General features: G+C 47.9%; 2 protein-coding genes across 2 annotated transcripts; one reads left to right on the forward strand and one right to left on the reverse strand.

Annotated features, from left to right (window-relative positions):
• The first annotated feature begins 304 nt into the window (after nucleotides 1–304).
• On the forward strand, nucleotides 305–2,416 carry LOC119276786 (peroxiredoxin-2C-like). Its single transcript, XM_037557941.1, has 3 exons — nucleotides 305–549; nucleotides 1,451–1,530; nucleotides 1,895–2,416. Exons 1-3 carry the CDS (start codon nucleotides 395–397, stop codon nucleotides 2,146–2,148), a joined length of 489 nt encoding a protein of 162 aa, XP_037413838.1. The 5' UTR covers nucleotides 305–394; the 3' UTR covers nucleotides 2,149–2,416.
• A 2,637-nt stretch (nucleotides 2,417–5,053) lies between these two features.
• Nucleotides 5,054–7,894, reverse strand: LOC119281461 (rho guanine nucleotide exchange factor 8-like). Its single transcript, XM_037561978.1, has 7 exons — nucleotides 7,393–7,894; nucleotides 7,183–7,299; nucleotides 6,941–7,095; nucleotides 6,778–6,852; nucleotides 6,420–6,692; nucleotides 5,890–6,201; nucleotides 5,054–5,769 (listed from the first exon to the last, which is right to left on the reverse strand). The coding sequence occupies exons 1-7, from the start codon at nucleotides 7,634–7,636 to the stop codon at nucleotides 5,395–5,397; spliced, it is 1,551 nt and encodes a 516-aa protein (XP_037417875.1). The 5' UTR covers nucleotides 7,637–7,894; the 3' UTR covers nucleotides 5,054–5,394.
• Between the last annotated feature and the right edge of the window lie 3,909 nt (nucleotides 7,895–11,803).

The following is an 11,803-nucleotide window of genomic DNA, read 5'->3' on the forward strand; positions in this document are numbered from 1 at the left end:
GATTGGAAATCGGGCGCTAAAGACACCAAATAGGATCTGGCTATCTCCGGACGTTTTGATGATACGGTCTCAAGACGTTTGCAAGCTCTTTTGGTGATGTGCTACGGGGATGCCCAAGAGTATTTACTCAGGATTCTGTCTTTTTCTTGCTGAGCAGGGTAGGGTAAAGCATATTTGGCCAGAATTTGGCGTTCACACGCGGCGACACACCCAAGGCCACCAACCGGCAAGCCAATTAACCCAATCAATTGCGATCCACTATTTATTTATTCGCCTTGGATACCGATACCACATTGTTTTCTATATATCCCTTTTCAACCCCCTCCCTGTCGTCTGCCTTCCGTTCTAGACCCCTCCTTCTCCCCTCCCCAAACCAGACCAAGCAAGAGCAACCATGGCCCCGATTGGCGTGGGCAGCACCCTCCCCGACGGCCAGCTCGCGTGGTTCGACGAGAACGACCAGATGCAGCAGGTCTCCATCCACTCGTTGGCCGCCGGCAAGAAGGTCATCCTCTTCGGCGTCCCCGGTGCCTTCACCCCCACCTGCAGGTATCTTCCTTCACCAGTACAATCAGTCAACAGATCGAGAAAAACGAAGTGAGCGTTTGTTTGACCTCTTGTAATCGATGGATAGAGACGCTGAATTGTTAGCGGATGGATCCAAGATTGACTTTTCCTTCTCGCTTATAGCTTCTGCGAAACCAGGCCCTGTAAATCTAGATTTGCTTAGGAGCCAGGATCCCCTGTTCCTCCGGAATTGATTTACTTTGTACCGTAATAGCTGCAAGATTTGGCTTAACTGCCAGCTTTTCCTTGTCAAATTTCACATGTAGATGAGAATTTGTGAACCTGGACGCATCTAGCTAAGCTTCCATAGATTGATCTTTCTGTGAGCGAGTGCTCTAAACCGGCTGATTTGACGGGATTTTTGGTAGAGCTTGGTCTAGTACTCTAGTAGATTGATTTTGTTTCACTGTTTCAATTTATAGTTTAAGTAAGTTTGAGATATCTGAGTGGTTACTTCACTAATCACTACCCTGTGGCCAAATCGTTTTTTTTTCTTGTATTAGGTCGTTATCTGCTCCTGCCGCAAGAATATTTTGCTTATTTTTTTCTTTCAGAAAACGGGATTCTGTTGCTCCTTTTATCCTGTTTTGTTGACTTTACTTTTTCATATTGTAGAAAGAAAAACGTAAATGAATGAGATCCGGACGTCCGGACGTCAGATTTTTTACCATGGCAAATTGAATGTTTTTTATGGCAATTTTAGTTGACGCGAGGATGGCAAGTTTAGTTGGCAAGCACAGCAATTTCTGGCAAAAAACAAACTACAGGCGGATTTGCCATGCTTACCAACTAAACTTGCCATGGTCAAATCCTGAACATTCGGGACTTATTAGCGTCCAAGAAAAAACACTCATACTGTGTCTTCTCTCTTCTATGAATACAGCAATCAGCATGTACCAGGCTTCATTACTCAGGCCGAGGAGCTCAAAGCCAAGGGTGTAGATGAGATCCTGCTTGTCAGCGGTATGCTTTCTGCATTTTTTGTGTGTTCATTATCATGTTCTGAAAGCAGATATTGCTGTAATTTTTGCCGACAAATACCTTTTTACCTGAACATGGATGGCCACATGAAAGTATATATTAGATGTTTTGAGTTCTTAGTGTTCTCCGTATAATAGTAAGGTAGCTCCCTAGTACAATTGAATGACCGGTTCATATTTAGTGAATGTGTGAACGCCGAAAGGGCCTGTAGCCTAGTTGTTGCAATTGCAATGACCTTAGTATACGAATGGACAGTTGGACACACTATTCTCAGCGTTTGATCTTGATTTAAAGCAGCTAGGTCCATAATTGCACTTGATTAATTCACTATGCTATTATTTTGCAGTTAATGACCCCTTTGTCATGAAAGCATGGGCGAAGACATACCCAGATAACAAGCATGTGAAGTTCCTTGCTGATGGAGCGGCTGCATACACAAAAGCACTTGGTCTTGAGCTTGATCTTACAGAGAAAGGATTGGGTCTTCGTTCGAGGCGGTTTGCTCTCCTTGCTGACGACCTCAAGGTCACCGTCGCAAACGTCGAGGAAGGTGGCCAGTTCACAATCTCTGGTGCCGAGGAGATCCTCAAGGCACTGTAGGGGCTTCAGCGCTTCGGAATCGCAGCGATCACCCAAACCTTGTGTCATGTCGATGTAGTTTGAACTTGTCTGCCAAACTGCTAGTGGGAATAAATTGTCGATGTGCATTTCTTCATGTACTTTATGTGCGGTGCAAGTGACTTAAGAGTTTTCCAGTCATTGTTGGTTGCGTTGCAAACATTCTGAGATTGTTGAAGGAAAATGGTGTGGGTGGTATTTGTGTGAATCGTCATTACCTTGTGAAATCAACAGGCAAGTGTTTTTTTCATGGTGATTGTCTTAACTGGTATGTTATGCAGACTAGAAGAACACCCGTGCGTTGCAACGGGGCCACATTAACTTTAAGAGTTCAATATCAATTATGTTAATATTACATTTAATATTCTCATACATATCAAGTGACATTGACGACCTTTTTACCATCAAATTCTCACACACACTCTCTCCCTCCCTCCTCCTCACTCTCTCTCCCCCTCTCCCTCTCTTTCTCTCTCTAACACACACATATCCATCTTATTGGATACGGGACCATAATCCATCTATTTCACCCGCATACGCGCTAGTGCATAACAATATGGATTATAAAACAGGTTCAAGGTAGTAACAAGGATTCTTCTCATGCATTAATAAACAAATGTTCTGCACTGAAGACAAGATAACCAATTCCCAAAGTGCATCAGAGCATCACAGAACATTACTGGCAAGATAAATGCACGACGATACACCCGACTCATTTAATTAATATAATTAAATTATCAGTAAATTAGTCACCAAACTGCTCGGATGAACCGGAAAAGAGCCAACATATATCATCCTAGACAAACACAACATCAACCATTTACCTTGGTACTTTAGGGACCGACAGGAGGATGCATGTAGAAGCGCTTCTTGCCTGCGAATCCACAACGAGAGAGAGAAATTGGAACCCATTCCCATCACCAACTGATAAAGAAAGCATGTAAGAAAATTGATATCGGGCCAACTTGGATCTTCGGTGATTGTCCGCCGGTATGGAGAATTTAGGAGGGTGGGTGCAGGGAGTGGCCTTGTGGATGATGGATGGAGGCGCGGAGGGATGTGGTCACCGGAAGGTCGAAAGCGGAGAGGGTCGGGCACGTTAGGTGGAGCCGGTGGTGCGCGACAACCGGAGGCGGCCCAATCGTGGGCGGCGAACCGACGATAGCCTCGGCCCATCTCTCGACGCAGCGAAGATAGAGAGGGCGGCACTTCCGGTGCTCGAGGCCGCCGCTCGGCACCATCTACATCGAGGGGAAAGAGAGGCGAGAAAGCGATAGGGTGATGCGGGGCTAGGGATTGCGGAGGAGGGTTGGGGTGTGCGATTTGAATGGATGGTTCTGCCCACCTTTTTCTTGTACGTGGCGGTGGAGACGGCGGCGTCCAGCCATGCAGGCGAGGCATGGGTCGAGCCGGGCACACGGCGAGGCGCAGTAGCAGAGGCGGCGGCGATTTTTTGCTACTGAGATGCAGGGTGTGGGATTGATCGTTCATGTTCTCTTTTCCTTTTTAACGGGAGATGGATGCGATTTTTTCACAAGGGGAGAGATGCGACCACGTACAGATTCCATAATAAATTAATTAGGTCCATAACGGGATTTCTTTACAATGCGTTAAGATTTACGTGTTAGTTTTCTTAATAAAGAAATGCACTGATGTAGGGATCGATTGATTCGGATAAGGAAAGATAGATTCGTGATCTTTTGTATGTTAGGAAATTAGTGGTTTGCAAGGAAAGAGTGGAGAGAAAAAGAATCAATGCGACCACGTATAGATTCCATAATAAATTAATTAGGTCCATAACGGGATTTGTTTGCAATGCGTTAAGATTTACGTGTTAGTTTTCTTAATAAAGAAATGCACTGATGTAGGGCGCGATTGGTTCGGGTAAGGAAAGATAGATTCGTGATCTTTTGTATGTTAGGAAATTATTGGTTTGCAAGGAAAGAGTGGAGAGAAAAAGAACCAGTACGAGGGGGTGGTGGGAGGTGGGACGAATAAAAACCGGACGAAATTGGGAGGTGGGAGGAGGCGAGTAAAAACCGACGAAAAAAACCAACGAAATTGGGAGGTGGGAGGGAGGATGAAAAAACCCAGGGGAGGTGGGAGGAGGACAAAAATAAACCGTACGAGGCTACCAACTGCTCCATTAGGAGTAGAGATTGTTTGTGAAAATAACATGCGACGACGACTTAGCGAGCGGATCCCCTTAAAAAAGACATAGCGAGCAGATTCCCTTAAAACTGGTAGAAATGGATACGATTGATGACGTTGATAAATAGTGGTGAATGTTGGCATAATTTACTATCATCATGCATGGAAACGAATCATCAAGAAAAAGAATACTTCCTATTACTACACTCATAGGAAGCTTCCTAATCTCTGCTACCAAACAGTTTCTGCCCAAACAAGGAAGGAAAGTTATGGACGTGATTCGAAAGGAAACAAACGTTATGAAGATTAATTAATTTAGATTTGATCTTTAGAGATTGATTCTTTTACATAAAGACATTACTAAATAATTTGCGTCAGTATGGAAAGTTCTGATCCGTTCAGTTTTTTTCGTCGTGTGAGAGGGTGAAGTGAAAATAAACCGATGAAGTGGGGGAGGCGACGAAAAAAATCTACGACGGTTAACCTACGAAAAAAACCCGGACGAAAATTGACCGGCGAAGACTACCAACTGCTTCATTAGGAGTAGAGATTGGTTGGTTCGATTTTTTTTGCGTGGAGGGAACTACCTGGGGGGTGGGAGGGAGTACGAAAATAAACCGTCTCGGCTGAGCGGGAGGTGGGAGCAAGTACCAAAGAAGTACCAAAAAAGACCGGGTGAGGTGGGACAAAAATAAAATTCGGAACGCGACCTACCAACTGAGACATTAGGAGTAGAGATTCCTGTTTATGTGCTTTTGTGTTATTTAGATTTTGCTGCTTAAGCAACAAGCATACTATTGATGCTTTAGGGCGACAAAAGATGCTATGCTAATTTCATTGCAGCTCAGCTGAGACGAGAAGGAAATATACATCACTTCTTTCCCAATCTCACTTACTTTGAGCTATTTTACAGGCGCCTCTCTTCACCAGATGGCTCCCTGTCGAAGCAACGCAAACTGCCCGTCTCACCTACGAGAAAAGCTTCTTGATCCACAACCAACTGCCCGTCTCACCTATGAGAAAAGCTTCTTGATCCAGCGAGAGAAAAGCTTCTTGATCCACAACCAACTGCCCGTCTCACCTATGAGAAAAGCTTCTTGATCCAGCACCAACACCGCACACGTTCATCTCGACCTTGTCTACGTGCATAGATTTCCTCCTGCTGATACGGGGGATCTTCTTCAGCTTGCCACCGCGGGAATCCAGGCTCCTGTCCTCGAGCTCTTGCCAGCAAAATGAATCGCTGGCCTTGGCCGAAGTGGCCTCCGTGGCATCGACAACGAGAGACTCAGTGATGTCGTCCTCTAATCTAGGCCGCCGCCTCGATTTCGAGCGCCTCGGATCCTGAGCGACGGTGTCGGCATAGAGGACGTCCTCGATCCGTGACAGAACCGCAAACGCCAAGCTCTCGAGAGCCCTGGAGTAGCTTTCCAAGATGGCAAACCCAACATCCTGAAAGAAAAGAGCACATTGAATAGGAAACGAGTACTGCAGCACGCAGCTAAAAATTAGCACTGCAGCACGTCGGAAAGCAACTGAAACATTGTTGCTTCTCTATGTACTAAGTGGTACCTTGTTGTATTGGATCTTGCTTATGTCAAGCGATGACTGGGCAGATCCAGGGAACTTGTGCTTGAGGATGAGCAGGACGGTCTGTGCGCGCTCCTCGAATTGCTCGCGCTTCTCCAAGCTGACGCCGGGGCCCCATGACAGCTTGTTGCAGAGTTTCCCCTGCCAGATGACAACGGAGGCCTCGATTCTGTCCTTGAGATCGACGATCTTGTGTTCCGTCGATAGGTCTACGGAGTCCATGAGTCCGTTTGGGTCAAAATAATCATCGGTTATGGTTCTGTATATGGAGTCTCCGAGACTTTCCCTCCCATTCTGCAAGAGAAGCAGCCACTCTGTTTGATTAGCCTTAGAATTTCTTTCTATCTGAAGAACTATACTGCTACATTAATACTCCCTCCGATCCAAAAGAAAGTGTCGTGGATCTAGTTCAGCTTTATTTCAAATTTGAACTAAAGCCACACTACTTTTTTGGATTGGAGGGAGTACTACATTTCGGGAAAATATATTGGATCTATTAGAATTAGGTGAACCTTGGGTAGAGCCTCGATGTATTCTTCTGGAATCTCCATCTGTGCAAGGACATTTGCATTGATGGCCATGGCTGCCTTGAGCACTTGCCCGACAAGGTCCTTCTGGTGCTGGAGCCACTTCCTCGATTGGTCGGACAGACCCTCGGGAGGGACTCTCACCGTTGGGATCCACCATTTCTCGCCGTCTCTCGGTGCATCGCCCTTCTCGCTCTCGTTGGCGTTTTTTGACACGTACCAGTACTCTTGTTCGTCCTTGAAGTTGTCAAGATACCCCTGTTCCAGATACACAAAACATCAACTTTGACTCGGGAAATTGTTGAGAAGGATCGCGGAATGAAGATCCTAAGAATTTGCGTACGAGGAGCATCGCGTCAAGTTTTCGCAAGGCGGGGATGTTCATGAGAATGTCCCTGCGTAGCTGGGTGCCCATCACCTGCATGCGTGTGATAAAAGTTGCAATATATGTGATGAGTGCTAGAAAAAGCCTATTGGTGTTAGTGGTGTGAGGCAGTGAGAGTGACCTCCATGCTGGTGCCATCCTCGGACACCTGTTGCAATGGAATGAATTCGACGATGTGATCGGTGACCGACAGAAGCCAGCCGATCTCCTTCTTCCATCGCGCTTTTCGGTCGGCCGACATGGGCTCTAGGCGGCGCTGCTCCCCGAACACGGAGGCTGCAAATCGGTTGCCAAATTTCATCATGAAGAAGAAGAAGGGAGGGAGGAATAGAAGAATGTTGCATGTACACTCGTTAACTTTACCTGCAAGGTTTGTGATGGAATTGGAGAGAGCAAGGGCGGAGGAGACACCTTTCCCGGTGCCGGACATGTCCTCCCCGAGCAACAGCTTGGCGAATCTCTCTTTCACCAAATCCATTTCTGCATCCCAATACGGCAGCCACGTCAAAACCTATGCATGCGATTACGAACAAACTGTCACCGTCAGCGCCCAGCACATGGAGACCATCGAACCTGAAGGCGGTCCGGCGTCCCGGACGACGTTCTTCGGCGGGAGTTGCCGACCCGGCGCGGCCCTGGACCCGTGGCTCCTCGACAGCACTCGCTTCTGCATCGGCGGCAGTGGAGCGACGACGGCCTCCGCCTCCTCGTCCATGCTCCGCCTGCCGCTGGTGCTGCACTGCGAGGACAACGACGACGACCGCAGCAACCGGGAGGAGGACGAAAAGGATGACGAGAGGGACGGGCTGGGCGTCATGACTCGGCAACTCGGTAGGAATCTGTCGAGGCTCTGTTCAGGGTGTGGCGAGATCGAGTCACGCAGGTATGAGGGAAGCTAGGCCGCTCGACTGGTGCACGGACGTTTGTGTTCGACCGGGGGTTTGGTTTTTGAGGAGGACGCCGGCCGCTTCGCCGGCGTGCATGCGGGGGAAGGCCTTGGAAGGATTGTGTTGCAACCTTGTGTGTGGCCTCTCCCCCGACGTACGACCGACTCAGGCGTGTGCGCGCGAGTGTGGCTGGCTGGCTGCCTTCTCGCATCGCGGTGGGGGGCGTGGTTTTGTTGGGGAGCAAAAGCCAAAGATGGCATGACACTGATGCGCCATTGTTTGGCCAGACCAAATATAAGCAACATACTATTTTTCCTCCCTTAGATGTAGGCAGTGTGCATGCCTTCTTTTGCCTTGATTGTTTTCTTTCTTTTTTTCTTCTTTTTCTAAAAAAAGGGAGGTTGAAACTGTTAGATCTAAAGTGTGATTACACTAATCATGAACATGATCTAACCATGTCTACAACACCTGCTGACATAAACAGAGAGGGTTTAGTGGTGCAATATGAGTCATGGAGGTTGCTTTATTTATAAAGCGGGGCGAAAGACTTTTTCGGTACGAGTCATGGAGATCGACATGATCGCCTGCTCGTTGCAGGCAAGGTTGAGCGACCGTGTGTTTGACATAGTCAATCTCCTGGACGTTCTAATCACCATAGGCCGCCGCCGACACTGTCTAGGAACGACAGCATGTAGGCTAGATTTTCCCGCCGATGCACCGTCCCCTTGGATCGGATATGGTTTTTGAGAATATGGGGCCGTACTTGAATTGAGAATAGTGCAGGTGGTTAGCTCTCTTCCTTTATTAATTATCGTTGGTGACAGGGGACCTAAACCATTATTTGGTTTGGGTGCCCCTGACCAGGCGCATCAGTTAGGGTGGAGAGACACGTACTCCCTCCGTTTTCTTTTTAGCCTGTATATAAGATTTGGTCAAAGTCAAACTTTGTTTACTTGACTAAGTTTATAAAAAATATATTAAGATTCATAATATGAAATCAATATTGTTAGATGCATCATGAAATTAATTTTCATACCATATAGCTTTCGTATTGTAGATCTTGGTATTTTTCCTGTAAAGTTGGTCAAACTTTACAAAGTTTTCTTCGAGAAAATGCAAAGGGCTTTTGCATTTCATTGCATTGAAAAGGTAGAGTTTTGGTACATTCCTCCTAGGAGGTCAATTACAAATGGGGATCAGTGAAACTAGTGCACGTCCCAGGTGGGCGGCAGAATGAAGCGTAGGCCGTGGGCGCCCGCTCTTGCCCATTGTGCGGCTTCCTCTTTGATCTTTGAGACCATGACCTGAACCAGGGGTTGGGCGCTCTCGAAGATGCATTCGTTGCGCTATTTCTAGATCATCCATGGTGTCAACAGAGCAATGGAGGCTAGGCCCTTACGCATCAGTGTTGGCGTGTTTTGCCTTGCCTGCAGCCACCAGTCCATAAGTGAGTCTTCGTGGCTTGGCCCTGCAGTGGTCATCCGTAGCCAGGATAGGATTTCATGCCAAGTCTGCCTAGCGAAGGGGCACTCCAAGAGGAGGTGGCGCATCGTCTCGGGAGCCTGGTCACAAAGTGGACATCGTGGCTGGTGCTGGAGACCGCGTCTAGCCAAGCGGTCGGCCGTCCAACACCGGTCCTGGTTAGCCAACCAGTGGAAAAACTTCACTCTTGGCGGCGCCAAATTCTTCCATGAGAAGCAAGTCATGGATCCCTGGAAGGTGGCAAGATAGCAGGAGCTAGCAGAGTATATACTAGAGACCGTCCATCTCCAAACTAGCTGATCAGGGGTGTCCGAGAGCGTGATATGCTCGATCGCCAGCCAGACTTGAAGGTACTGGCCAATCTCGTGTATGCCCAGGGTCCCGTGAATGTCCCTGGCCCAGCTATGGCCTTGCAGTCCTTTAGCGACGGTCCGGATTTTGCGCCGATGTTTTGATATGCACATGTAGAGTGCCGGGGCGATCTCAAAAATGGACTGTCCATTTATCCAGCGGTCTTCCTAGAAATATGTCGGTGTCGTTTCTGAGGGTCATTGTTGTGGATGCGAAGAAGAGCGCTCACTCCTTGGCAGAGAATTGTAGGTCTAGGCCATTCTAGGCGCGCTCATGGTCAGTGCGCGAGAACCATAGCCATCGTAGCCACAGAGCAAGGCCAGCACGCTCCAGGTCCTGGACTCCCAGGCCTCCGTGCGATATGGGGCGGCAAACGCGGCGCCAGTTGACATGGCAGTGGCCTCCGTTGGCGGCAGCGTGGCTAGCCCACAAGAAGCCGCGCTCAATCTTCTCGATTTGACGAAGTGTCTTCTTTGGCGGCGCGTAGGCGAGTAGTTGATGCAAAGGGATGGCAGGCAGCACGGACTTCACCAGCGCAAGCCGCCCAGGTTTGTTCATCAGGTTGGCCTTCCAAGTGGGGAGCCGACCGGCAATCCCATCAACTAAGGGTTGCAATTGGGCGGCAGTCGGTCGGCCTACCGTGAGGGGGATCCTGAGGTAGGTGATCGGCAAGTCGATGATGGGGCAGCCTAGGTGCGCAAGTGCTGCTGTCGCCTCACCCATGTCACAGTGCAGCAGTGAGGCGGAGCTCTTGGCATGGTTCACCATCAGGCCGAAAGCGCGGCCGAAGAGCGTCAGGACCTCACGCACGGCGATGATGTTGTTGGGCGAGCAGTGGCAGAATAGTACCACGACATCCGCATACAGCGACACAGTGGGAATGGAACGCCTCGGGTGCAGCCGCACCATGACTCCCGTGTCAATAGCGCGCTTGATGAGCCTGCTCAGGATGTCGACAGCGAGCACAAAAAGTTGTGGTGACACAGGATCACCCTGCCGGAGCCCCTTGCGGTGCCAGATAGGTGGCCCTGGATCACCGTTCATCAGTATATGTGTGCTTGCCGAAGATAGGAGGATGGCGATCCACTCCATAAATCTATTTCCGAAGCCATATTGGCGCAGGGTCTCCATGAGGAAGGGCCAAGCCAGGGAGTCGAAGGCCCATGCAAGGTCTAGGTTGAGCAAGACTCGTGGGGCACCCAACTGGTGGAGAAGCCGGGCCGATTGCTTGACTAGGATGAAGTTGTCGTGGAGGCTCCTGTCGGCGATGAACGCATTTTGGCTCCGGCTCATAAGGCTGTCCAGCTTCGGGGCTAGTCGTAGGGACAACACTTTGGCGAAGATCTTTGCCACTAGGTGAATAAGGCTTATAGGCCGATAGTCATTCAACGTGGCCGCGTCCGTGCATTTCGGCAGCATGGCCACGATTAACTTTACAAAGTTTGACTTTGACCAAATCTTATATGCAGATTAAAAAAACGGAGGGAATACATTGGTGTTGGCCCCTCCCCTGTAACGTTATTTTTTTGACTTGTTTAATCTGTTAGATCAAACTAACATACTACCCCTTGATCGTTAGGCTTAACTGCATTCGCCCATTCCCCATTGAAATGATATATCAAAGTGAAATTTTCTTTAGGGTGCCCCCCCCTCTGGTTTAGGCGTTATACAGACTCTACATGTTTCTTGTATTTCACCTCTTTTTATTTTTGTTTTTTGTGAGAGGACCTTGTTTGGCTGTGTGCATTTTAGGTATGTAGAGGCCGAGTGTAATGCTTAAACCTTTTAAGTAATAAAGCGTCCCTTATCGAAAATCAAAGTGAAGTGTTACAACAACTCACAAAAGCACCATAGAATCTCAACACTTATATATAGAATAGAAATATATTATGAACCAATGCAATTCATAACAACTTTATTGTTGCCTCTAGGGCATATTTCCTAGGTGGTGATGCCGATGGTGTTGTTGGTGTGCATGATTGGATTGTGGTTTGATGATGGCTTATGATGCGCCATGTGCTGATTTTTTTGAAATGAACTTGTTGAATTCGGTGCCTTTTGGCTAAATGTGTTTTATGTTAGTTATTTGTTGGATTGGATGAAGTATGTTGATGTTCGTAGTTCAATTATGATGTGGTGCATTTGCATTGTTTAATTTTTTGTTGAAATGTGATGCATTTGTTTGGAATGTTTGTGCAAACGTTTGAAAGAAATAGTAAAAGATTTTTTAGAGGATTAAGTTTTGAGGGAATGACCAGGTGCAC

The sequence above is a fragment of the Triticum dicoccoides genome, chromosome 3B (genome assembly GCF_002162155.2).
Source record: "Triticum dicoccoides isolate Atlit2015 ecotype Zavitan chromosome 3B, WEW_v2.0, whole genome shotgun sequence".
NCBI lineage: Eukaryota > Viridiplantae > Streptophyta > Magnoliopsida > Poales > Poaceae > Triticum > Triticum dicoccoides.